The 27,393-nt window shown below is 36.2% G+C and overlaps 7 protein-coding genes across 9 annotated transcripts; 4 read left to right on the top strand and 3 right to left on the bottom strand.

Moving 5' to 3' along the window:
- LOC104737274 (NHP2-like protein 1) lies at positions 2,221-3,443 on the bottom strand. Its single transcript, XM_010457409.2, has 2 exons — positions 3,126-3,443; positions 2,221-2,624 (listed from the first exon to the last, which is right to left on the bottom strand). The coding sequence occupies exons 1-2, from the start codon at positions 3,351-3,353 to the stop codon at positions 2,466-2,468; spliced, it is 387 nt and encodes a 128-aa protein (XP_010455711.1). The 5' UTR covers positions 3,354-3,443; the 3' UTR covers positions 2,221-2,465.
- On the top strand, positions 3,597-5,875 carry LOC104737273 (ER membrane protein complex subunit 3). Its single transcript, XM_010457408.1, has 8 exons — positions 3,597-3,869; positions 3,975-4,068; positions 4,597-4,716; positions 4,798-4,846; positions 4,996-5,095; positions 5,232-5,293; positions 5,390-5,448; positions 5,537-5,875. The coding sequence occupies exons 1-8, from the start codon at positions 3,718-3,720 to the stop codon at positions 5,639-5,641; spliced, it is 741 nt and encodes a 246-aa protein (XP_010455710.1). The 5' UTR covers positions 3,597-3,717; the 3' UTR covers positions 5,642-5,875.
- LOC104737272 (putative surface protein SACOL0050) lies at positions 6,809-7,644 on the top strand. The gene is made up of 2 exons (XM_010457407.2): positions 6,809-6,927; positions 7,151-7,644. Exons 1-2 carry the CDS (start codon positions 6,913-6,915, stop codon positions 7,424-7,426), a joined length of 291 nt encoding a protein of 96 aa, XP_010455709.1. The 5' UTR covers positions 6,809-6,912; the 3' UTR covers positions 7,427-7,644.
- On the bottom strand, positions 7,731-11,464 carry LOC104737271 (E3 ubiquitin-protein ligase UPL5-like). The gene is made up of 3 exons (XM_010457406.1): positions 9,451-11,464; positions 8,403-8,995; positions 7,731-8,315 (listed from the first exon to the last, which is right to left on the bottom strand). Exons 1-3 carry the CDS (start codon positions 11,207-11,209, stop codon positions 8,052-8,054), a joined length of 2,616 nt encoding a protein of 871 aa, XP_010455708.1. The 5' UTR covers positions 11,210-11,464; the 3' UTR covers positions 7,731-8,051.
- Positions 13,095-15,097, bottom strand: LOC104737270 (F-box protein CPR30-like). 3 transcript variants are annotated; one of them, XR_759711.2, is made up of 3 exons: positions 13,801-15,097; positions 13,476-13,701; positions 13,153-13,318 (listed from the first exon to the last, which is right to left on the bottom strand). XR_759711.2 is itself a non-coding variant. In XM_010457404.2 (2 exons), the coding sequence occupies exons 1-2, from the start codon at positions 15,039-15,041 to the stop codon at positions 13,165-13,167; spliced, it is 1,395 nt and encodes a 464-aa protein (XP_010455706.1). In that variant the 5' UTR covers positions 15,042-15,097; the 3' UTR covers positions 13,095-13,164. The 3 variants fall into 3 exon arrangements, 2 of the variants coding, with proteins under 2 accessions (XP_010455706.1, XP_010455707.1); XM_010457404.2 differs by lacking the exon at positions 13,476-13,701 and having other exon boundaries at positions 13,095-13,318; XM_010457405.2 differs by having other exon boundaries at positions 13,226-13,701.
- LOC109128396 (RPW8-like protein 3) lies at positions 17,158-18,544 on the top strand. The gene is made up of 3 exons (XM_019234609.1): positions 17,158-17,182; positions 17,880-18,102; positions 18,429-18,544. Exons 1-3 carry the CDS (start codon positions 17,158-17,160, stop codon positions 18,463-18,465), a joined length of 285 nt encoding a protein of 94 aa, XP_019090154.1. The 3' UTR covers positions 18,466-18,544.
- LOC104738427 (putative lipid-binding protein AIR1) lies at positions 20,381-20,975 on the top strand. Its single transcript, XM_010458603.2, has one exon. The coding sequence runs from the start codon at positions 20,445-20,447 to the stop codon at positions 20,772-20,774; it is 330 nt and encodes a 109-aa protein (XP_010456905.1). The 5' UTR covers positions 20,381-20,444; the 3' UTR covers positions 20,775-20,975.

Here is a 27,393-nt window from a genome sequence, read left to right as displayed (position 1 = left end):
ATGCTAAGTCCAATCAGAGATTCGTAGAGGACAACTTCATTCCGAAACTAGTGGAGAGATGCGGAGTGAGCGAGCTGGACATAAGGACAGTAAAAGAAGCAGAGATGCTAATTGTTCAGTGCAGGCAGGTACTGAAGTGGAGTTGTGTGTTCGAATACTACATGACGGAGGAGTATGGTAGCACGAAGATGCAGTACCTGGGACACCGACGAGATCTAGCGAGCATAATGGTTTGGAATCACGAAATGACTCGACGTTGGGTTATACAGAAAGCCCTCGACGAAGGAAACTTCACTTGCTTAAAGCACAAGTTGGAAACCAGTACAACAAACACTGGTAACCACTTCGATGGATTCGTCAAGAATCTTGAAGAAGGAATGCCAGAAGTGTATGGGGATGGACCGATCATTCGCTGGATCAACTGCCGTAAGTGCGAGTTTCAAAACCGATATGTTGATAAAGAGTGCCAGTTGTGCTATGCCCCTCTGGAATCTCCGGAGTCTTCTCATGTGGCAGGTCCTGATGACCTTGGAAAAATGGATTGAGACTTGAGTCATCAGTAACGGACATTTCTTCATCAGTGGTTGATGATGATGCTGGTTTCGTTTTATGTTCTCTTGTGTCGTTGTTCCTTTGTTTGGTTTAAGAGTCTTGTTGCATTGGTCTTTTTATGTCTTTTGTTGTTGTTGTCATATTGTTAATTTTCTTGTGTTATCAAAAAAACTGTTTAATTTTTATAATTTTTTTTATAATTATAGTTTTACATTATTAATTTTTGTTTAAACAATTTTTTTTTTGTTTTTTTTGTCATAATCAAATCACTCCTATTAAATATTAACTTTTATATATGTCAAAATCTAAGATTAATAACTTGACACGTGTCAAAATTCAGTTAATGGCTAATTTTCAAAATCCAACTTTAGATAATAAGATTTCAGTAATTTATATTATAAAGTCACGAGATAAATGTAAAATATTAGTAATATCATATATTCGATTATATTTTATGGAAATATTCAATTTACATTTTATTTTTAATTTACCATACTTTAAAAAAATACGGATTCAATACATTCTAAAACAGTTGATATAATTTAATTTGAACACCTAAAACCATCATTAGCCCAGCACCGCTCTCAACGTTCCTTTAAAAAAAATATATTATTTTTATGACAATTAATTGTAGTCATTCAAAAGTTGACACATGTTGATATTTGTTGAGAATCGTTGCTTCCACGAGCAACAGAAAAAACAATTCTCTTCTTACTGAACCAAATAATGGATTTTTAATTTTGTTTTTGGGTTTCATTTATAAGAGTAACTGTGAGAGCATCTCCCAGTAATGTGTGAGAGCATCTTCCAGTAATAATGCTCTAAAAGACTAATGATAATGGGTCCATTTGGAGAGTAGTTAATGATAATAGGTCCATTTGGACACAGGGAACCGTAGCATGGGGGTGGACGTCTAATCTTTTTGCCATCGCTAGGCTGGGACTGTTATTGGAGAGATGATTTCTAAATCCATATAGAATTGTAAATTCTAGAAATCAAAACACATGGATTTTGAAATAACATGTTCTATCCTTGGATTTGAACCCTTCTATTTTACACTTTCAAATCCATTCAAATCCATTTAAAACATACTCTGGATTTTGAAATCCAAAAACAAATCATTAAAGGGGTGTATCCAAACCATGATTTTGGAGAATTTGATGGTATTTAGGAAATTTAGAATTTTGATAGATTTTAGGGAAGTTCATATAATTTTCTGTAAAACTATGAGATTTGAATTTCTGTATTTTTATCTAAACAAATCCTCTAAAATCCTAAAAATTATTAAAATCCTAATCCACTAAACTATTTTGAATAACAATAGATTTTTAAATCATCAGTTCAATAACAATAAATTTTAATAGACTTTTCAAAATCCATGATTGAATAACATAGAATTTGTAAATTTCACACAAATCACTTAAAATTGAATAATTTCACACAAATCACTTAAAATTAAATACACCAAGTTATTAATCACTTTCTTAAACAACTAACAATGTTAGCTCACTAATTAACTCAATATACCTAAATGAGTGGGGAAAAAAATCGATTTAAAGTATGCTTTCTTTTCCTTACGGAAAATTATTTGTATTCGCATATTGATTCTTCAATACTTATTATGTCTCCCTCCTTGAACGAACAAAAAATTAAAATCACCAAACCAACAACCAAAATCTAAGAAACTCAATTTCAAAATCATTGTTCTTGTTCAAAGATGCATTAGCACCAACACAAAATATCAAATAAATAAAAGCACTACAAATCTTCAAAATGGGACAGGAATTGTTCATGTTTTTGTTTTTTTTCTCATAAGCTAAAAAGATGCACAAAACTCCACTTCAGTCAAAGCCACACACCGTAAACGGAGAGAGACCCATCATTCATTCATTCAATCATACCCACCAAAAGTATTAGATGAGGAGCTTCTCAATAGCATCCTTGAGGTGCTGAATTTGAGTTTTCAACTGACTAGCCTCGTTTGATGTAACCGAACAGGCGATAACAGGCCTTGTTACACCACATGCTCTTCCAAGGGCTTGCTTTGATGGCACAAACACATAGGGCACATTCTGCAAACAATTCAAAGACAAAGACAGTGAACAAAGTTAGTTACACAGAGACTCAAGCTTGTTAAACAGATTTGTTAAAACACATATGCATCCAAATTTAAGGATGCAACAATCACATCCTTGGTTTCATGAATCAACAGGGTTTGATACCCAGAAACTAAAGTCCTGAAATTTCAAATCCCAAGACCAAGAACCACAGACTAAACTAATCACATCAGCTATGTTAATACAGAACAAAAAGAGTTTCTTAATACCTAAGAATCTTGAAATGATTCAGTCTCTAACATTCAAAAACCAAGATCTACACAGCTATCAATTAGTTTAAGTGATTGCTAAATCAGAACACAATCTATAAATTAGAGTCTAATAGACCAAAAAATCTCAACTTGTACATCATACGAAGAAGATATACAACAAGTAAACATATTCAAAAAATCTCCAGAGCCAAAGAAACTACTAATTGAGATTCATAAGAAGGATAAGACGGGGGAATCAATTCACCTTATCTTCAGCAAGAAGAGGAAGATGGAGAAGAATCTCAAGAGGCTCAGCATCAGCAGCCATAACAACGAACTCAGAGATACCACGGTTCAATGTCTTTGTAGCTTCATTAGCTCCCTTCTTAAGCTGTTTGTAATTCGTAGCTTGTTGAACAAGATCAAGAATCGTTATCGCTAGCTGAGCATCAGCTAAAGGGTAAGCCTTAGGGTTTACTGCTTCTACCGTCATCTTCTTCTTCTGCGTCTCTTAGGTTCTGAGTGTTTTTAGAGTTGAGAGAAGAAGGAAGCGACGACAAGAAGAAGAAGAATAAGCTTAGGGTTTTATGTTTGCCAACAACAACGAATTAGGGTTTTAATTCGTATTGTGAATTGTCATTTTTGCCCCTCTACAACACTTCCGGCTGAGTCAGAAGGTTTCATATTTTTTTATTTTTAATAAATAAAAATAATTCCACTTGATTTATCTGATTGCTCAGACAATTCTCTCAGATCGTGTTTTTTGCTTTCATCGGATCGAAACAGAGAGAAGAAAGAAGAAGAAGATCTCAAAAGAAGCAGAGACGAGAGAATTAGGGTTTAGGAGAGGAGCTTCAATGGCGGAGGATCTGGTTCTTGATACGGCGATCAGAGATTGGGTTCTGATTCCTCTCTCAGTTGTGATGGTTCTTATTGGTATTTTGAGATACTTTGTCTCTAAGCTTATGCGTTCTTCTCCAACTCCAGATGCTAAGATGGTTAAAGAAGGGTGAGTTTGTTCTTCTTCCCCGTTCTATGGAGAACTGTGATCTATATATATATATATATATGTGTGTTGTTGTTAGCTGATTTGATTTTGATTTTGGTTTTCTAGGCAAGTTGTAATCAGAGCTCGTAATCTTAAAGTTGGTGCTAATTTCATCCCGCCGAGATCATTTCGTACTCGGAGATTCTACTTTACTAACGAGGTATTTGAGTTTTCAAAGAAAGTTTTGACCTTTCGTCTCGTCTTTGGTTTCTAATTTTGAGATTTTCATTGTGTGATTCCTTTGAAAGCTTGGTTATTTTTTTTGTGGGTTAGTCGTGAGTAGCTCATAACCTATGTAGATAGCATCTTTGTGGTCTTTGTTTTTAGGTTCTGCTTAGCTTTGTTCATCAAAGGTCAAAGCTTTTTAAATGGATAGAAACATTCCAATGTGTAAAAGGGTTATGGGGTCGTGTTAACCTGGCAGTGTTCAACCATTTGAATTGTGATCATTTGTATAGAATTAGTTACCTTTCTTTGTACCCTTGTGTGCTGCTAAGCTCGGTGTAGTTAGTTATTAGTTTTGTGCAGTGTAGCTTTGCACGAGGAAAGCTTTTTATTGCCTCTTGTCTTTCTTATACTGTCTCTTTGTTTTGCTTGTGGGAAATGGAAGTGAACAGCTCAATTGTTTCAAATGAGTGTTTCTATGGATATGGAATGTGAGAAATATGTGTCTTTTTGCTTGTTGTAGGAGAATGGTTTGCTACATGTTCCCAAGGGAGAAGCTCCAAATCCACAAGCTGCTATGTTTTCTGATCCTAACATGGCCATGGATATGATGAAGAAGAACCTTTCCATGATTATTCCTCAGGTAGATTGAATCTGAAAATTTTCTTCTATCTTTTTGCATTACTGGTAATATTAGAAACTGATATCACTTTCAATTTTGCAGACTCTCACTTTTGCATGGGTCAACTTTTTCTTCTCTGGATTTGTCGCAGGTTCACTACCCTAAACAAAGTTTTTGTCCTTGTTTTTTTTCTCTCACTTGATAAACTGCAATCATAACTGTTTCACTGTTATGATTAACTAGTCTCCGGAAAGTTTTAACAATCCCATAGCATCTGAGTCTTCTTCGTTTATCTTGCAGCCAAAATACCGTTTCCATTGACTCAAAGGTTCAGATCAATGCTACAGAATGGCATTGACTTGAGCACTGTTGATGTTAGCTACGTGAGTAGTCGTTCTTGGTAAGTTTTCCCTCCTTTACATAAAGGATTTTCTGTTATCTCGGTCCTCTCCAACTTTTCGATATGCCGATCATAGTTGCTTCTGAATATTGATTGCCCTTTCTCTTGTTTCATGAGTTATTCTGTCACTTTTCAGGTACTTTTTGAACTTGTTTGGATTAAGAGGCTTGTTCAGTCTAATTCTCGGAGATGAAAATGGTTAATTTTCGTATCCTAACTTTTTCACACTAATTTTCTCACATATCTCTACAGTAACATTTTTGCCATAATGGTATCCTTTTGCTTCTTATGCAGCCATTGATGACACACAGCGTATGATGCAAATGGGTGGGTTTGGATTTGATGCATCAAAGGTAATCAAAATATCTAAGTTTAACCTTATGTATGATCATTCTCAAGTCACTTTCTGAATCTGTATCATTGCATTGTAACTTTGATCAGAGCCTGGGTGCAGAGAAGGATGGTCTCGACATAATTCAACACGAATGGGCTCTACCTCGATTTGAGCAGCGCGCAGAATCCGTATTAAGAAAACTCGTGAAGTAGAGAGACATATGGTTTTCAGACGATCAGATCTGGTTTACTTCACTCAGACGTTGAAAACGTTCAAACTCTGTAGAAATATCCATTTGAACCCGAATCTTAACCAGTTGTTTCTTATGTTTCAGCTTTCAGCTAATAGATTCTGCTTCAGTTTTTTCTATTTCTTTTTTATTGTAACTTGCAAAAAACTCTCTTTATAAAATTTTCTCCAAATAGTACTATTTATTGCCGGTATGATTTGGTTTGGTTTACTGTGTATTACGAGAACGGAATGCTTCGGTTTAGTTTGGTAAGGATAAAACAAATGGTTTGCTAGTAGTGGCTCGAATCACATAATAATAACAAAACTTTTTATATTGGTAAAAACCAGATTTGATGCTAAACACTCAGTCTTGGTTCTCTTGAAAGTTGAAAGAAAAAGTATCAGAATAAAATAGCAAAACTAGCAAAAGCAAGAAAAGAATCGAATGATTCGTTTTGTAGTATTATAAAGCTCGGTTGAATATCAAAACATGGGAGAACTTGAAAGCAATGGATGGACCAAAGAACTTGAAGGAATAAAGATTTTATAATAAACAGAAGTGACGTGAGGTAATTAAACTTCTAAAGTAGAAAAAAAGGACGAAAAGGAAAGCATAAGAACGACAGATGGGTGTCATCAGTCATCTATACATATGTCTAAATGTACCACACACACACACACAAAATAGTGTGAACCAACTCATTATCAAAATTTTATTTTATTTGGACATTGTTGTTATACTCACATCAAAGTGTTCTTCTATTTAACTCTGTTTGATGTACTTTTCAAGTGATGTTTAAAGATTAGATTCGTTTCTTCATGAGTGATAAAATCGTCGTTTGTATTATGATAAGATCTAATGATGATATTAGTAGACATCAGAAACAAATTTAACTTATAAAAAGATATCAAAATTTTGTGGGAAATATAATAAAATTTAGTACATGATAGATAAAGACGGGTAACAGATATTTGTTCTCCACGAGCCAAAACATCGACACTTCATCACAAGGTACTTTACTTTGGACACTTTGAGCTCTTACCTGTAAATATGACACATCTGTCATCATCCATCTGCTTCAACAATTTTTATTTATTTATATGTTTTTTTCAAACTTTTTGAAGATCAAGTCTATAAATACCATCCTTCTCTTCTTCGCCAAACTCACTCACAAACCTATCAATTCTTTTCTAAACTCACACATACTTCAATATTTTTTTTGTTCCTAGTATTCATATTCAGAATCTCCAAATGGCTGGTGTTGAGGTATTTATCAATTTCTTTTTTTATCCATTTGTAAATTTCATACTCATGTCACATATGTACAACTAACTAAACTTAACCGTATTTTCAGACAACTAAACATGTGTGTTAGTGTAATAATATCTATATGTTTAATAGTCCATCACCATTAGTTGTTGGTTGATCTGTTAATCCTCTCTATAAAGGCTGATTCATGATATAACGCTCGATTGATTACTTACTGCAGGTTGAGAAAATAGTACCAAACACAGAAGAGAAGACAACAACAACAACCGAGCCAACCACCCATACGCCTAAAGAAACCGTTCACACAGATGACTCAGTCACCGCGGTCGAAGTTGAAATCAAAGGAGAAGAAGCACCAAAGGTAGAGAAAGAAACGGAAGAAACCGAGACAGCTCCAGTTACAGAGGAGAAACCAGTTGAAGTTCCAGCAGCTGTGGAGGAGAAAGATGTTAAACCGGCTGCAGAAGCTCCGGCTGTTGACGGCAAGACAGTTTAAAAAAGAGCTTTTCTACCTATGAGAATATTTTGTTTCCTCTTAAATCCTAATATAAGGTGATGACTGATGAGCTTCGATTATAATAAGATTACTAAGGTGCTAGTATGATTCATGTAATATAATATGAGTTTATTTGTCTATCATGAGACCATTGAGGTGGTCTTAAAAAGTTTGATGTTTGTTTGGTCAATAATAATACAAAAAAGCTTTATACTGTTCTTGTAGATCTAATTTCTTTTACTTAAACAAAGAAATGTCACAGATAACCAAACTACAAACGCAGACACATATTTGCAAATCGAAGTTAATCACCCTAATGTTTATTCTTATTTACATGATTCGACATATCCAAACACACACCACAACAACACCAATAACAAAAGAGAGAACAAAAAGCCAAATATGTCAAAAGGATACTTTTTTTTTTACTTATATTTTACTCCTCGACATAAAATTAAATCATCCATTAAGTTAAGAAACAGAAGTTAAGAAAGGTTTCACCTTCCTCTCCCGGCCATAAACAGAGATATGACCACAACCCCTAAATCTATACACCAAAAGCACGAATCTACTAACCCCTAATTAGAGATAGATAGAAAGAGAACGAGATTACTTTGATAACTCGTCACCATTTACCGAAACTGGAGCTGACATGATCTTGAGCGATGAGTCTTAGGCGTTGTTCCATGAGACTGATCGACGGGTATTTTGGTATACAAAGACGGTAAAAGCAAGTATGAGACATTGGAAGATGATCATTAGCTTCATATAATCTGTAGATGTAAAGCTTTGATGATAATCCTCTAAAACCTTCCACCGGTACAAACTTATTCGATGTCCAAAAGAAGAGTATATTCCGCTGTTCTTCCTCTGTCATTTTCTTCAGAATCTATACAAAAATCCAATGAGGGGTTCAAAAATCAGAAATCTTAAGTTTAAAATTTGAGCAAAATAACTTGAGCTTTTTACTTATTACCTTCCAGAACCAGTCTATTTGGCGATCAGTCTCTTTGAATCCGTTGTACTCTGTATGAGCTTTCCAATCATCTATGCTTATCGCGTTTTCTCCTCCTCGAAGCATTCCATCGAGATCCTCTAGGTATAACCTCTTGAAAAAGGATCTGGGCGGTGCAGAATCCGAAAGCATATGATTGAAACCCCTGGAAAATTGTTTTACTTGCTCAACGATTGGTGTTGCAAATCGACGCTCGATGAGGAGATCGACGTATAGTTTCCTGTTCTTGCTGTTAACAGCCAGGGATTTCCCGCCTACACATAGCTCTATTAAATCCCTCTTTCCCAGCTCCTCGGTTTCCAACACGAATGTTAGACCAAGACCAGCGTTTGCATCGAAATACTCTGGATCCATTTCTAACACCTGTTTGCAGCTATTGTAGATGATTCGATCCGTGTCCTTAATATCTTCCAGAGAAATTTTCATTCCGGCCAATTGTAAGAAGAATACACGATCGAACAGCACACCCACTTGAACTTTGTGCATCAACGCCAAGGCAATCACACGACCCGTGAACTCGAAGAAATCAGGATGCAACGGATCCACCTTGGATGCTGAATATAAGACAATTAATCTAATATTATTGGATCAACATAGACAATAAAAAAATCTAATTAGAGCAAATAGCGACATCTCAAAAGCTTTCTTTCTTGTTTCCAAGGCAGCTTCCAAATATTTTCAACTCAATGAAGCTTCAATTCAGATAATTAAGCAGGAAATGAAGTACCATTAGTCAAGCAATCATGTAAGAATTTAGGATTCTGATGAGTTCATCACTAATGATGACAGCACAATAATGGTTTATATATAAACTGTATACTTGTGCATGTATACTTCACATAACCACCAAACAAATTACGAGCACAGTAGGAACAACAGACTATGCAATACTGACAGACTAAAAATAAGTTCGATATCAGACAATAAGAAACTAGAGGCATGTTCAATTCACTTGTATCTAGGCTAGAGACTACATGAGAAAAGCAACATAACCTGGTACAAAGCTTACCCGGATTTGGAGAGAATCTTCTAAAATCATCAGCAGATCGAAGGAAGAGGGTATTGTTTGGATTGAATATCTCCTGACATACCAGATAGAACCATTCTCGTAGAACACCAGGACCTGTCGCTTCCTCATTCTTAAATTCCATGAACAGTCCACCATGAAGTCCTTCAGAGCTTGCGCCCGCTATGTATTCAAAAGATTCTGCTAACAAATTAGAGCGATCAATTAGCATTTCATGCATCTCATCAAAGTCTTCTTTCACATCAGGAAACAGCAGCATTGCCAAATGCCTCCTAGCTTCAAAGTTGGTAGATTCCTTGTACTCAAAGATCCATTGGTGGTCATCTCCTCTCTTTGCCAATTTCAGAATGAGGGTACAGAATGAAGCCTTATTTTTATTTAACATAGCAGCTAGCTGCCCCTTACCACCACGATAGAGGTTAGACATCGAATTGATAATCTTGAGAATAGCAAGATACTGAGACCATGATGAAGAGGTAGCTTCACTGTTTCCAACTTCTTTGTCAGCCAGCGTAGATTCGACCCTGCACATACAAACGTCCATTGCACTCAGCAATGTTCCGAATAACCGATGGAGATGTCCGATCTCCGCCTCTAATACATTATTCCGCAGAGGTAAGACAATGGGAACCGGGTAGGCAACTTGGTATTCAATGGCCTTCCTCAAGTGTTGCCAAAAGGAAGATAATTTATGAAAGTCACTGAAACTAGGCCCTGAATTCTGGTGTAACTCATTCACCAAAAGACCAGTTAACTCAGTAAAGAAGGGGAAAATTTCCACCCCAACAGTCGTTAATCCATTACCCTTATTGAATACATCAGGGTTATCAAACGTTTCCAGCATTGAGCCCAAGGCGTTCCGGCAAGTAATATAGAGCTTCTGATCAGGGCAAACTTTCCTAAGCAATTTACAGAAGTCTAACACTATGGGTAAACAATGGTTCTGCTGAATCTTGGGCAAGGCTGTGCAACTACTCAAGAAGAGCTTAACAGAACTTTTAGCACATGATTTGTTCCTTTCTAAGGAAGAAGCGTAGAGCATCACTAAAGCAGCTGGAACCGAAGAATTCGAGAAAATCCCCAAATAGTTGGCAATGTTGTGATCGTTCTCCGGAGGAATCATGGCAAAGAAGGCAACGAGCTTCTCGTTGATGTTGGAATGAACAGTTTCACCTTTGTACAATCTCGAGATTGTGTACATAATATCATCAATCGTTTGCCAAGCGACAGGATGCTCTGTACTCTGCATCCTAGCAACGAGGTGAAGCGAAGCGTCTTGTTCGATCGAGTAGTAAGCAAGCGAGTGTTCGTTCTGTAACTGCTTACCTTTGTAGATAACTCGCTGCTGAGCCGCCGGAATCTTCGTTTTACACTCAATCCTGTGATGGAGCTTCTCCACGGTGTCGTTTTTATCGGCGTGGATCACTATCGTTTTGCCTCCAGACATCATCCTCACAAAGATTTGTAACCGAGTCGACTCGGGGCGATTCGAGGAAGAACAGTCGTCGGCGGAAGACCGATCAAACCCGGAATTCTCACCGGATCTCCAGGAAACCGAAGTCTGCTGAGCCATGTGATCGGGTTCAGCCTCGTGTTTCTTCATCCTATGGCGATTATCAGGAGTCGACGACGAAGCGTCGAAATCGTCTAGTTTCCGTTTGAGATCGGTTCCAGCCACGGCGGAGAAAGATCGGTTAGAGTTATTGGTTGAATCGGCGGCTGATGAACGGCTTAGAGTCATCGAGAGACGAGAAACCCCTCTTTTAGCTCTCTCTCCCTTGGTTCTGGTTTGAGTTTAACCCAAAACCTTATCCCAAAATCGATTGCTCCGGAAAAATAACCGTAACGGTGCGGTGAGGTGAGGAAGATGAAAGATTAGAGTGAGAGAGAGAGAGGAGAAGATGATCGGAGGTTTCGTCTGGGTTTAACACAGAGAGATTACGGCTCTCTCTCTCTCTCTCTACACCATTGTTAAAACAGACGTAATTATTTTTATTTTAATTTAATTAATTGTGATTAGATGAATGTATTTGCTTTGTGAAATTTATAGTATTACAATTAGAATCTCTGAATTTAAGTAATAATGCCATTTATGGTTAAAACGGTTCCTAGTTTACTCAGATACAGAAAAAAAGTAAGGACTTTTTTTTTTTTTTTTGCTTAATTACTTTCTTTGGTCTTTAATTACCAAGTCAATATTAACTTTATAGTTCCTACCAAAATAAAAATATTTACTTTCTAGTTTTATTTTCTCCCATATAAATGTTATAATCTATATAAAAAAAAGTTTTTTCTGAAAATACCAAAATATTTGTGTAATAATAATACTATAAAAATAATAAATACAAAAAGTTACTTTGAACAAGCAAACAATAAACTACTCGCGCGATGAAGTTTCTAGAGGCGCGTCACTTAGAAGTTTCTATACACGCACTATGCAGAATTCCTACACGCGCGATACACAAAATTTTAGTTAGAAACTTGTATCAATGTGAATTGTTGAATATAACATAAGTTTCAAAAAGAAAACTATATAAATGTTCATACTTATTTTACTAATCTATATACAACCTATATTGTCTAATGTAACAATAAAAACATTGACAAATCAATAATTCAATATATATCATATGAAAAATAATTCAAAAAACTCACTCGAAGAGTAAACAAAGATGACAAAATCTTACAATCTCTTATCCTTAAAATAGTATATTTCACATTCATATTCCATGAAAACATAAGGCTCTTATATTGAATGTTGATAGTTAACTTATTATATAGTGATTATTTATCATAAAATTTGATAAATGTAATATTTTCTGCTATAGAAATGTTATAATCTGTATAAAAAAGTACATTTATGAAAAACACCAAAAAGTTTGTGTAATAATACTTTGTAAATAATAAATACAGAACACATCTTTGAACAAAAAACACCAGAAAAAAAACAACAATTAAAAAAATTGGCCATAAGGATAAAAGCAGTAAGCACCAATGATATGTAATATGTACCATCCTCTTTTGGACGACAACTCTCACATAAAATGAATGAAGGGACGGCTCTTAAGAGTTGGTTTTCAAGGAACTTTTGGTGGATGTTGGTGGTAAACGAGCTCGAACAAGACGTAATCAGTCAGTTATTTCCTAAAGTTTCATTGTCATCGCAAATTAGCTCATATCATTTGGCTAGCTAGTCGAAATGGTGCTGAACTTTATATAACAACACTAAAATTCTAGAAAGTGGACTATTTGTTGCAATCTAATCTTTCACGATATAACAAATCAAACCCCACGGAGCAGCCCAGATCAAATGTGTCTTTATGCAATCCAATCTTTCTTGTGTCTTCCTGGATTATTGCAATTTTTTTTTGTCATTAAAAGAGTTTGGGCAAAATAGTGTACCGTGACTAGGTTTGCTCACCAAACACATCATTTTGACGAGGCTGATAAGCAGACACTGTAATGTTTCTTATTGACTAGTAAAAATTTGACGTTGAAAAATTCAACTTTCGTCTCAATAATTTCAGAAATTTTTAAAACTAACAAAAAACAGCTACTGTATTGTTTTGAAGGTGTGCAAGTGATTAAAGTTTTGTTTTGATCTATGTATATGCTGAGACCTTAAAAGCATGTACAAAGCGTTAGTATTATTAAGTAATGACAAGCTTCAAAAGAGTTATGTAGGGATTCTAGATTTCACTTATTTACAAACCAACGACACTTGTTTATCTGAAGTATACTCTCTTCTTCTCTAAATACATATACTTGGGTTAAGTTGTTTATTACCATCTCCTGTGGTATTCGAAGCTTTTTGGTTGAAGTTAATTCTCCACTCCTCCATATCCCCGCCCTGAAAAATCAAATCCCAATGATGGTTTGCAGATCGACAATTCTCATAAAGACTCGTGTGAAAAAAAGCACACTTGGAAATGGTTATAAGCTAAAGTATTGGTCCTAATGATGACTGCTTAACACACTTTCTGAAGAATGCTCTAAGCAATCAATACCTATGACAGACTTCTGCCTTTGACTCTCTTGTGCCCACCCGAATATGAAAAATGCTCGTCCGCGACAAAAGAAAACAGAGACAGAAAGCAAGCAAAGAAGAAAATAAGGACATAACAGCAAACTAAACACCATTAACAATGGTCACTTTTACACTTAACTTCTCTGTTTCTTGCTTTTTTTTTTACTTATAAGACCAGCTTAAATCCCTTGGACAGGAAGTCATCCCTAACATGAACAACAAGAAAGATGCTGAGTATATCAATACATAATCATTAGATTTGTTTACTCTCATAATATATCTATGAAAGAAGAATAAAGCCACACCTCTTTCTACTGTTCTGCATCATTTTAGCTTCTTCCGCTTCTTTAGCTTGTTGTTCTTTCCGCAACCTAATGTTATTAAGATCTCCTTTACATCCCAAAACAAGGCTACTCACAACAAGTTCAGCACTATACGAGCTAGGGCAATCCTTAATCCTAACAGTACTCATCTTCTTACTCTCTATATCAAACCACACTAGCTTTGTATTGTTAATCTCCAAAAGAACCTTATCTCTGTCCTTAGAATAAACCAAAGGTCTAATATACGAAAACGATTTCACACTACTCGGCTTATAAACCGTAAAAGCCTTAGTCCAAGAGCCTCTCACATTGTATTTTTTCATCATCCAAACGTCAACATAACCCAAGTCGTGGTAACACAGCAAACAAAGACAACCATCTAGAACACCTATATCCATCTGAATATCAACGTTACCATACGCAACAACTTCAGGAAGCCTAACAATCCCAAACTCTTCCAAGGCAAGATCAAACCTCACAATGAGATTAAACGCAATCAAACCAGGCCTTCCAGGCAAAACCCAATGAAGACTATTACCAGCAAGAACACCGTAACCACGACGATACAAGAGATGATAAGAAAAGTAAAACAAGAGCTGAATCGAAGACGAAACCGATTCAATCCTCTTCCACGAATCCTTCTTTAAACTAAACACTTTAACCTCATAAGGAAAAGTACAACCAAGCTCATCATCAGAATCTCTCTTAAACTGAACCATCCTAACAACTTTATAATCATCACTCACGGAATCATATCCCAATCCGAAAAACACGTAACCGCGATTACTCGAACCGTCGGGGAGATCGATAGACGAAGGAGGTAATCTACGGATCTGTCTAGTAGACGGATTAAAAACCGCTAAATCAGTCGGAGAATTCGATAACCCGATCAAACCGTTACAGGATCCGAAAACTTCAGTCGGACCACCACGTTTCATCGGATGCTCAACGTCGTGGACCGAATCTAGCGAATCGAGATCCACGGAGTAGAGACGAAGAGCGCCTCTGAGAAGAATCATGAGATGATCACCGGTTTGAAGGACGCGACGGAGATGAGATGAGATGAAATCGGGATCGTTGATGAGATGATAACATGGCTTTGAGAGAGCACGGCAACGAACTAAGGTTTTTGCTGGTAATTGGAGGAATATGTCGTTGACGATGTCCATTGGAATCGTCGCCATTTCTAGGAGATCTACTAGTAGAGAAGCTTGGGTTTTCATTTCTGCGAAAGATTTTGAGATTTTTTTTCCTCGGGGGAAAGTTTTTGGTTTTGAGTGCTTTTTAACAGTGGTTGGATGAGAAGAGTCGGTTAGGTATTGGNTTTTTTTTTTTTTTTTTTTTTTTTTTTTTTTTTTTTTTTTTTTTATCAAACAAATACATTAAATTTTCGTTTGTTTCGGGTCTTTTTAGGATTTTTTTTTTCCCTATTACGAACTCTTCTTGGTTTTAGTATTATTATAAAGACCTAAAATATAAAATTTTCCTTTTTGATTAAGATTTTTTTAAAAATATATGAAATGAGAAATAAATAAAAATATTTATTATCTATAAAGAAAACACTAGAATTTAACTCGCGGTGTACCGCAAGACGATTTTGTAAATGATTCATATTAGAAGATTTGTATTAGAGAATGGTTAGTATTTAAGAATTAACATGAACATATATTGAACTTGATATTTGGTTTTTAAACGTTGGTTTTAACCAGTAAGAAAATATTTAACCCGTTTAAGAAAACATTTACCTATAAACTGCAAGAAAATATTCTATTTATATATACAATTATGTTAAATTAAAGCTTACTTTTATATTATTATTTAAAGTATATGATTTAAACCTTTTTATTTTTAGATTTAAAGTATATGTAACTAAGTATTGATATTACATATATGTTCAAAATTTTTTCTTTCAGAATCTTAATAATTGTAAAAATCATATACATAGTTTGAAACGAACAACATATAATTAAAAAGTATATTTTCAATTCAAATCTAGTTCACTAAAGTTACCTACATAGATTTCATATAAATTTAAACTATGAAATGTTGCAACAAACATATATGAAAAAACTTTTTTTTGTCAAACATATGAAAAAACCTTATAGAAGTAGGCTCTTTTGTGTTTATGAGATTTTCAACAATATATATTGTTAATTTAACTATATTACACGTTGCTCCCATAATCTCTTATCCTTAAGATCATTCTTTCCTTCGCTGTCTTTTTGGCACTGTCTTCCTTTCCTTTCATAGTACTCTCATATGTCATGAATGAGTTATTGAAAGACGAATAAACTAAAAACAAAAATTCATTCGTAAAACCGTGTAGAGTTCACGACATAGAGAGTGAAAGTTAGACTTAAGGCAGAATACTTACGGAAGAATCTCATCTTCAATAGTACCTCGATTTCATGACCACTCTCTCACGTTGTAGATCACTTACTAACATCTTCAAGTAACAAGTAAAAAACACAAAATATTAGAAGTTACCCAATCAAAATAGTGAACAAAACAAAAAGAAAGCTTACCCACGATATGTCCCGCTATGACACTCGTAATTCTTTTGTGATCATTCAACACGGTTTAATTGACCACGCCTCCTCTATGAATTCCGCCACCACGGTATCCACCAACATACCCACCACGCCCTACGTCATCAGCATATATATTTCCAGTTGAATGTTTGCAAACAACATATATATGTAAGATGGAATGAGTGTGGATCCTCCTAGATTTATGGCTGAATAAATCTTTACAAAACTAATTACTTAATTAACGTGAAAACATTAGGATATGGAATATTCTCATTATTAGATCTTTATTCGAGATTGCAAATCATGATTGATAGCAAGATTTTTGTAAACAATTAATATATTTTTATTTAAAAAATCTAGAAAATATCCCTATAAATGTGGTTTTTGTTATCACCATAAAAAAAAATAATTAGTTACCATATTTATCAGATTTAAATTACTTCCAATTTAATATATTTTTGGTGATCAAAATCGTTAAATCAATTTTCATATTTTAGTTTAAATTTTCTTTACTAAAAATTAAATATTAATGGCATTGGATGTAAATAGTTTTGAACTCCAAGTTTTCTTTATAAAAAATAGTGTAAAAATGTTAATATAGATTTAAAATCGGATAAAGATATTAGTTTGCTATTTATACTCAACCTTTTGTGAACTTGGGCTCCTAAAAGGTTCATCGACATAAAAATTAAGGTCATTTTACGAAAAGAAAGTTTTTGGCCCATTAAGTGTAACCTCGACTATTTCACTAATCAATGAATCCTCCTCAGCTTAGATCCGTTAATTAATCTGTCATTCTGTCTTTAAAATGACAAAACCTTACATGGAAAATGGTAAATGAAAGACAATATTTTTTTGTATGAAGGTAAAATGAAACTCACAAATTTGCTTATGGAAAAAAACATACATTTATATAATGGTTTCCACTTAAACATACAAGTTTTCAATAATGGTTTCTACTTAATCAAGATCCTTAGTCCTTCTCCTTCATGGAATCATGGTTAAGAGCTTTTCTGGATATTTTCGTGCAAGTCAACGATAAATTTTTTTCCTTCTCCATGATTTAATGACTACAAGCTGTGTCTTCATATTATTTGTAACTCTTGTTTTTTACTCTCTTTTTTTATTTAATTTTGGCAAGGTTAGAAAAGCCATAGGTTTAACTTGATGTAATTTCCTAAACATTTCATTTTTAATGATATTTAATTTACAGTGATATAAATAACACTTGGATTATATTGTATATAAATTTCCAAAATCTGCTCTTACCTAAAAAGAAAGAGAGTCGTCGATCCATACCTATTAGTCTAAGTCAACGTCTCTAGTCTTCAATCTTCAAGCAGTTCTTTCAAAACAACTCGTTTTGTTGACAAAAGAATCCATGCATGTACATGAATTCCTTCATACATTAACCACAAGAGCTGAATTGCTAATTTCCTCCTAATCACGATTCATTAGTCTCGAAAAAGAATGCCAATTAGTGAGCTTACGAAAGGGGCAGCTCTTGGACCTTCACGATGCTATCATAAGAGCAAAAGATATATAGATCTTTAACAACAAGATGTATCTTGGACCGTCACGACGCTACGATCAGGATTACTCCATTGGTGGATCTAGTCGATAAGCTCAGTAAAGAAGTGGAAGATTCACCGAGGAAAGTCATCTTAGATCTTCAGCATCTTCTTGAGAAGGATGTTTCTCTTGCCGATGCTTATGCAGAGCTCAAACGCAGAAAATCACTCAAAAAGTACAGGTTTGTAACTAAGAAAGAAGTACATGTTTATATGTGAAGACTATTTAATTCGAACACAACGATTTATCACTTTATCTGATATGTATCGTTTCTTCACGTAATAATTTAGAAATAAAAATTATTTGTTTTGTTACTACTTTTAATTTCTAGATGATGCGCCATCTCTAGATGAAAGATGATACTACTGTTAGTTTATAAATATGGTTTAACTTCACTATCCAACATCAAATTAAATCTTGAAATATTTTTGATTCCCAATATTTTGCATAATTAACCACTTATTAAATCTTGATATAGTTTTGATTTCCTGTGAACTTAAATGACAGAGTGGATTTTTCAATTCTCAACGACCAATTAAGTTAAGGTGAGTAGATTTCGATTAGCAAAGCCAGTGGTAGTTTTTGTTTTCTTTTCACGGAAGCGGTAGTTAAGTATCAATTTGTTTGTTTTTTTTTCTCTGTTTTAGCTGATGAATGAATACAACAGTATTTAATGTGATTACTTGAAAATATTGAAATCTTTGTAATAGGTGGGGTATGAACCGGGTCACTGTGAAGAACAAGTATCCTCTTCCACAGATTGATGAGTTGTTGGATCTGTTGAGAGGTGTTATTTGGTTCCAAGATTGAATTGGTGTCTGGTTACCTTTTGTTTGACTAATGCGCCAGCTGCGTTTATGAGGTTGATGAACAGTGTGTTTCAGGAGTTTCTGGATTAGTTTGTTATTATCTTCATCGACAACATCCTGGTGTATTTGAAGAGTCATGAAGAGCATAAAATCCATCTGAGAGCAGTTCTGAAGAAGTTGTAGGAGTAGAAGCTTTTTGTTAAGTTGAGCAAGTGCAGGAAGTTTGTGAAGGGTTTTGCGAGTATGGCCCAAACGATGACTAAGTTGATAGGGAAGGACGTTCCTTTTATGTGGTCATCGGAGTGTGAGACGGCTTTTGCGAGCGTGAAGCAGATGTTGACTAGTACACAAGTAGTGGCTTTGGCTGAGCAGGATAAGCCATATGTGGTTTATGCAAATGCTTTTAGAGTTAGCTTAAGGTGTGTGCAGATACAAGAAATATTATAATATACTGAACTTTAAGAATGAATATTCCTGTAGAAAAGGTTTGAAATTTTTTTAACTAATGTATTTTGTATTTTTTTCTTGTATAAATTCTTAATTCTGATAGTTATGCATTACAGTTTTTATTTATTGTGACAGAAATATGTAAGATTTTATGAAGATTAGGTGTTTTATTCATTTGCTTATAATTCAGGTCTAAAATTATTTTAAAATTTTGAATTAATCGTTGGACATACGAATTTGGTGGGATAATGGTTTAACGAACAGGTGAAAAATTAAATTTGATTTCGTTTGTGTTTAAAAATTGGATTAGAAATAATAGTTCCAACGGAAAAATTATATACGAGAGAAATGTCATTGCGTCAATTTATCATTGGACTGTTAAGTTTTATAATCTCCAAAAAAATGTCACATGATAGAAATGTATATATATATATATATATATATATATATATATCAATTGATCAATATTAATAAGAAATGAGTATAATTTACAAATCAATTGATCAAAATTAGTACTATTTCTCGATCTCTCCTATAGCCACACTACCAATGCCGTGAACCACGTTTTGGCATGTGTTCGACCTTATTTATAATCCGAAATATGATAAAATAGATACCACTACTACACGAAATTTTATGTTATTTATTCAGCAAAAGGATATACGTAGTATGATCTCGCGCATGCATCTCAATTCAATAGAGAAACATATTATCCGAAAGAGAAATAACAACGATGATTTTGTCATATATTGGATCTAATTCTTGCAATTTGTTTTTGTAACAAATCATATTGGAAAAGGCCAAATGAGTATTCACAATTTTTTTTTCTTTTAAGTTCGACGAATTTGGATTTTTTTTCCCACACTATCAAATTGACTTTAGATCTCAAGTTTGTGTTAAAAGTTTAAAACGAACTCATCAATTAACCAATTTTTCTGTTTTTATGGACATATAATTTCTTACCACCAAGGCACCGGCCAACTAAGTTGTACGTTCTTTATAACTAAAACTATATACTTTTAGAGATTACCAGCTAATTTGAACAATGATGAAAATTAAGTTTTATTAGTAATCGAATCTTATCTTTAAAAAAAAATTAGTCAACTCATCGGAACCTTCACATTTGTCTCCTAGTGAAAACCTTCACATTTCTCTCCTAATGAAAACCCTATAAATACCCACTAAACATTTAACATTTCTCTCCACCAATCTCAAACAAACTTAAACTCACTGCTACTTCTTAAGCCTTTTCAACTCCAAAAAACAAATGGCTCCAAGAACCTCCCTTGCACTCTTCCTTTCCCTCAACCTCCTCTTCTTCACTTACACCACCGCAACCACAGGGACTTGTCCTAATGATACCCTTAAGGTCGCTCTTTGCGCAAATGTTCTCAAGCTAGTGGACATAACAGTGGGATCCCCACCTGTACAGCCATGCTGCACTCTCATCCAAGGCTTGGCTGACCTTGAGGCCGCAGCCTGCCTCTGCACTTTGGTCAAGGCTAACGTTCTTGGAATCAACCTTAACCTTCCCATCGATCTCACCGTACTCCTCAATGTTTGCGGTAGAAAAGCTCCAGCGAACTACCAGTGCTAAGTTGAACACTTATAACTTACCTATAAAATGAGTGAATCATACAGTTGATGTTTTGTTTTATTTACATTCTCATGCAATAATAATGGATAGTGGGGTTGTGTGTGTTTTTGCACTCCTTTGCTTCATTGTTCCTCCATTTCTTCTTTATAACTTTGTCTTCCGGATATGATTAATAAAAGTATGAACCGATGTCGTTGTCTATATGCCTATCTTAGAAACCAAAGTGACATTATACTGTAATATATCACTTCAAAAACATGCCCATATTAGTATTCCGTTGTAAACATTAAGTCATGTAATATCAGACCATTGCTGACAAAAACGAATCTGATTAATAAAAGTATCAAACTAGAGAAGATATTTCTGCAAAATTGGATTTAAGAACTATATATATTGTGATGTTAAAGAAGTATACATAGAACATAGTATTCTATATATATTTTGGTATTTTGCCAAATACCAAGGAAGTTAAAGTATTAAAGTAACTATACTAAAAGCGAAAAATCATTTATCATACAGTAATCGACTTTTCGCTTCAGTTGGGACATAATCATCCAATCTTTGCAGAAATCAAAACAATTTGTAAAATGAAATTGATACATTTGCGACACAAGCCGTCCCATCAACCACTACAAGAAAACAGATGATTTACGACTGCACTAATAGTCACTATATAGTCGCTAATTCATATATAACGACTAAGTTACGTCTAATAATCGTTGTCGTAAATCGGTAGTCGGTTTCAGTCGTAACATAGTCGGTAAATAGCGACGATATTACGACTATTACACGTAGCCGTAAACGTAGTCCTAATTTAGTCATTACTGTTTACGACTATCTAATAACAATGTTACGACTAGTCTGAGAATAGATTGTGGCAATGTTACGACTATTTGTGGCTATTATGTGACTCTGTTACTACTATCAGACGACTATTTGAAGACTATGTTATGACGACTTTAAACAAGATTTAATGTCTGGTTTGACGACTATAGTGATTACAACCATAATTGTTTTGTTTTGTTTTATAAATCGAATTTACAATCAAACAGAAACCTAAAATTCACATTCTTAATAACCAAAAGTTCACCACAATTATAATATGTTCACCACATTAACAATTATAAAAAGAGAACCAAAATGATCAATCATAAACTATGATTGACACATCATCCCAAAGTGACAAGTTCATAATAACCAAAAGAGAACCAAAATGATCAATCAAAAAACTATGATTGACAAGTTCATTAGAGTTAAGTTATAGAGATAATTAGCCTAAGAAGTAGGTTATCTTTGTGTTGGAGAGGCGGTGGATGCATCACTTGATTCAGACACAAGGAATTCCAAAAAGGCTGGATCAGTTTTGCGCAAGTAGTTTTCCAAGTGCTCTATCTTCTTCTGTTGCTCAGCCACAACTTTGGAATGCTCTGCTTCACGAGCAGCAATCTCAGCATCACGTTTTGCATTATAGGCAACTTGTTCTTCAATTATACGATGAGTTTCTTTCATTTGCTCTTCAAATGCTACAAATGACGACTGTCCTTGTTGATAGCTCTTGCCACTGAGAAGATACTGAAGATGATCCTTGAGGCTTCTAAGTCCAAAAAGATTACCTCGTGAATCCTTCTCAGTGGACTTAGAGAAGAAAAACTGAAATTGTTAAGTGCTGAAAATGAAAGTTTTGAAGACTCTTTAAATGTAGATTGTGAAAATGATACTTTACCTGGAGAAAGATGGTCGTATAATCTTCTGCTGTGAGCTCCTGAGCTCGTGAAGGATCTGACTCGATCTCGGATAACTTAGCTTGTAAGTTTTTCTCATAAGTTGAGAAGATCTTCTCAGCTTTTCGATCGACATATGTACCATCTGGCCTTGTATGTGTCTGTTTGAAAACCTCACCAAGACTCATTGATCTCCCAAGTTTCTCTTCCTGGAATGTTACAAAAACAAAAACAAGGTTAAGACAGAAGTTAAAGTTACAAAAACAAGGTTAAGACAGAAGTTATAGTTACTCAGCAAGCCTTGTTTGACTTGTTGATACGATGTTGGCCCAGATAAGTGCTAGTGTGGACCGAGACCATTACGGTCTGACATACGAGCATTGGAATAGATTCGACTCCTTTCCTGTGCTTCTTCAGTATCCCAGTGCACAACCATTGTTTTCCAGAGTTCACCCGCGATCCATTTAGGTTGCACTCGACTAGTCCTAGCATCGCTTACCATGTTTTTCATCCGGCGTTACATATCTCATTGAAAAAATGTTGCACTGTCCCTGTTATCAATGGATCCCAAGTGTGTGTTTTCTAGGGAAAAAGAAAATAGAATTAAATGGGAGACGTTTCGCATTCCCAACCATTGAGTGGACGTTTCCAATCCCCAACCCGATGCTCAACCCGATCCACCACCCGAGCAGATACTCGAGCGGCCGATCGGGCAGATACCCGAGTTCTATCTCCTGACCCAGTAGCTGTTGCAGTCCGCCGATCTCCTAGACGTAGGGACCTGTCTACGTCCGAGAGAACTGTTACAGATCCTATGGAGGTCAATTCTGATGCCGGTGGAGGAGAACCAGAGGAGATCCAATCCTCTAGGTTGAGAAGCAGAGCTGTGGTTGCAAGAGGGAAGAGACCAGCCTCTGAAAGGGCTGAGAAGGTGGCCGTGAGAGCAGCGGAGGAAGAGGATCGAGACTCAGAGGAAGAGAGCCGTGACCGTGAGGAGGAGCAGAGGGAACGGACACGCCAAGCTTCGTGGAGGCTGAAGCAGAAGGAGGTGGAAACTCTGGCGAAGCTCTTCAAGGTCCTCTGCAAGATGAGCTTCGTTGGTACCCGCTATCCCCACCGAGAAATGATGAAGCAATTGGGCATCGCTAGAGACGTCAATTTCCTGTTCTACATGTGCCACCTGGGCAAGATGATGCAAACCAACCTCGAAGCTTATGAGGAGGAGACAGTTCACTTCCTCTCCACACTGCGGTTGCACTATTTTGAAGACCACCCAACCCTACTACCCGATGGGGGGATCGGGTTTATCACCTTCTCCGTGCGCAACAAGGAATACCGACTCACCTACAAGGAGATGGAGAAGCTATATGGTTTCAAGGCTGGGAATGGAGATAACATGGAGGTGAGCAAGGAAGAAATGAAGTCCCTATGGCTGACAATAGGCGACAAGCTCCCTTACAAGTCCACAAGCTCCAAGTCTGCTCAAATAAGGAGCCCTATTTAGAGGTATTTTCACAAGTCCCTCGCCTGCACTCTTTTTGCTATAAAGGAGATTGGGAATGTGAATGACCATGAGCTCCAGCTGCTAGACATTGCCTTCTGTGGAGTCTTAGACAATGCTAGGGATGGTACACCACTAGTAGGAGATGCTGCGGATACCAGCATGGTCTTTGTGCTGCTTGATCAGTTCCTCCATCTTAAGTCTTGGGCAATGAAAACTGAGAGGAGAGATGGAGCTGAAGAGATCTCCATAGGAGGATTGGTCACACCAATTTTGGTAGCTTGCGATGTGCCTATAAAGGGAGTGGTTCATGAGCCGAGATGGCTAGACGTCGACTACCTCACATTGGCGAGGTTCCTGGCTTATGAAAAGCCAAACGACATTCTGCTCTTAAAGTTTGTCCATCCAACTACCGGAGCCACCCAAATGATCCTGTCCAACGTCGTGTGCACCAAAATCTGGCTAGGGGATAACATAGATTTCACACCACCTTTGGAGGATCTATACAATCCGGAGGAGGAGTCCGAGGCAGGAGAGAGAGAGATGACTGGGCAAGAACAGGGAGACAACTCGGATGAGTATGATTTTGAGGAGTATGTGTGCTCTCAAAAGCAACCTGTTGGGGTGAGAGAAGCTCACAAGAGGATCGACTGGCTGAAGAGCATGAACAAGTTCCTAGCCAAGAAGGTAAAACACCTCACTAGCTCAGTGAAGGTAATGGGAGGACAGATCAAGGAGCTGCAAGACAAGGCAAGCTGTGCCTCAGCTCCCACTTCAGCTTATGCACCCACATGGATGGGGAGGAGCGGACCATTAGGAGGATTTGCACCTCTAGAGCCCCACAAGACATCCTCCTACGAGTCCCAATTAGAAGAGGGAGTCATGAGACCTGAAAGATCGCAGAGAAGCCACTCAGACGCCTATCCAATGCCCAACACAATGGGGTACACGATGCCTTATCCGATGCACCCATCGAGAACCCATCCGGGTGACCACTTAGGTACTTTCCCTCCGCCTTATCAGATGCCGTATCAAATGCCCTACTCGATGCACCCTGCAAGCAGCTATACGGGTGATCATTCCGGACCTCTCCCACCATACCCGTCATACTACCTGATGCCATACCCGATGACCTACGCGACGCCTTACCTGATCAACCCCTCGGATGTTGGTCCGAGTAGGTCGTCCGTGCGCATAACCGAGCTCTCTTATGAGCGATCCCGGCGCCTGCTGAAGCCTGTGACGACCCTGGCTACACGTTGACGAGTATGGAGGATGCTACAACCTCCTTCTTCACCAACCCATGAGGTACCACATTCATCCAACCTTTGTAAATAACATTGCATTTAGTTTTATTTCATTTTGAGTGATTCTTGGGTTCTTTTTCAGACTTTTATTTACACAGGGACTGTGTAATTTAAGTTTGGGGGAGGGTCCTAGGATGTATATAACACTGTGTTTTATTTTCTTATTTCAAATTTTTGCATACTAGTTTTATTAATTTGAGTCTGCATCTATTTTCATAAAAAAAATCCTAAAAATTTGAAAAAAATTAAATAAAAAAAAAGTGTCCATGTAGTTGCATTTTCATATTAGGATTGAGTCTAGATTGCTTCATATAGGATTGTTGCATATGCATCTTAGGGGACAATGATTAAAACCACCTTGTTTAATGCCAAACCTTAGAATTGAAGCTATAGCCCTTAATGACAGTTCATTGTTGCTAGATCAATCTTTGAAAAAAAAAAATGAAAAATCTTTGTTTAAAGCCTTGTATCTTTTGAAAGCTTCCTCCACTTGCTTGAACATTGCATCATCTCTATATTATTAGACCTAACCTGAACTTAAATTGTCTTGCTCATGGAATTTGAATACTTGCTCATGGTGACTCTAAAATCGGGTTAACACACCATTTTTACCAATCTTTTCGTTTAATCCGATTTGTTTTTCCCTACCCTTGACACCAAAAATTTCTTTCAAGCCTTGTTGTGAATCGTTGAGTGAGGCCTTTTCATTGTGCTATAGGGTGTGAAACCTTGAGAGTATTGAGAACGACAAAGAACTGGCTCTTGCTTTAGCTAAGTTTAGAATCATTTAGACTAGCTAATAGATCGGTTTTGAATGATAGGTGGTTAGCATGATTATTTGTGGTTGGGTTGAGGAATAAAAGAGAAATTAAAGAAGAAAGTCCCTATGGCTCGATTCAATTAGCTCTAAGTCTTTAAGTAAAAAAAACAAAAGGAAATGAATGAGAAATGGGTAGATTATCAAGAGCTAAGCTTTGTATGCCCTGATTGTTCTCAATCTTAGATAGTTTTCACAACTGTCTACAATTTCTTCTTTTGAGAGTAAGCCACCCAAAGAAACTGTTTAAAACCACTCTACCAAAAGCCTTACCCTTGAAAGAGATTGAGCTTGATTCACCTTCCATTTGCAAGAATTCGCCAAACACTTTAATGAATGTGAAAGAGATGTTCTTTGGAATTGCAAGTCTTTACTTTTAGTTGGAGGATGAACTAGATCGATGCATAGTAATAAGCATAGAAAAATATTTGTAAGTATGTTGATTGATCTTAGCACCATTAAACTATCTTTAAGGACTATAGCTTGAATCCTTCGCTTAGCTCAAAAAGGTTATGAGTCCCATTTTGGAACCGCACCCTCCTACTTCCTTGCTAGAGGACTAGCAATATTTAAGTTTGGCGGTCTGATAACTCTCTAATTTATATGTTTTAAGCATCTCTTTTTGTCCATATTTTGCATTGTTTTTACCCTGACCGTAGCATTTTTAGGTCATTTACTGTAGGAATCCACATTTAGGCCATTTAGGGTGTTGCATTCTTGCATTTGCATATTTTGGATGAAAACAGGTGCTTAAGAGCCGAAAATGGGGAGAAACAAGGTCAAACCCGAGCATGTACCCGAAGGAGCTATGGAACAGGAAGAACAGCCCAAACACCAACCCGATCAAGGAGGATCTAAGAACAAAAAGAACAATCTGAGAGCCTACCCGAAGAGCGACCCGAGCACATCCTCGTGCACCCCATCGAGAAAACCCTCGGGCAGGACTGGGAAGCTAGGGTTAATGGATTTCCATATATAAACCCCTCTCTTCTTCCACTCGCCCTAGCACGCCGCAAACCCTCAAACCAGAGAGCGAGAGCTTCTGAGAGAGATCTTGAGCAACTCAAACATTTTTCTATCTTTGTTAGGATTTATTTTACTTCTTTTTTGCTATTCTTTTAGATTTCTACTCTATACTCTTCTACTCTACTCTATTTTTAATATAATGCAATTTTCGTTTCTCTATTCTTTTATGTTTACTGCAATGAGATATGAGTAGTGTAGTAAAGTTTCTAGGGATGGGATAGACGATTTTGTGTTCTTGATCGGTTAG

Source organism: Camelina sativa, chromosome 13, assembly GCF_000633955.1.
Source record: "Camelina sativa cultivar DH55 chromosome 13, Cs, whole genome shotgun sequence".
In the NCBI taxonomy this organism is placed as follows: Eukaryota; Viridiplantae; Streptophyta; class Magnoliopsida; order Brassicales; family Brassicaceae; genus Camelina; species Camelina sativa.
This window is presented reverse-complemented; position numbering and strand designations above follow the sequence as displayed.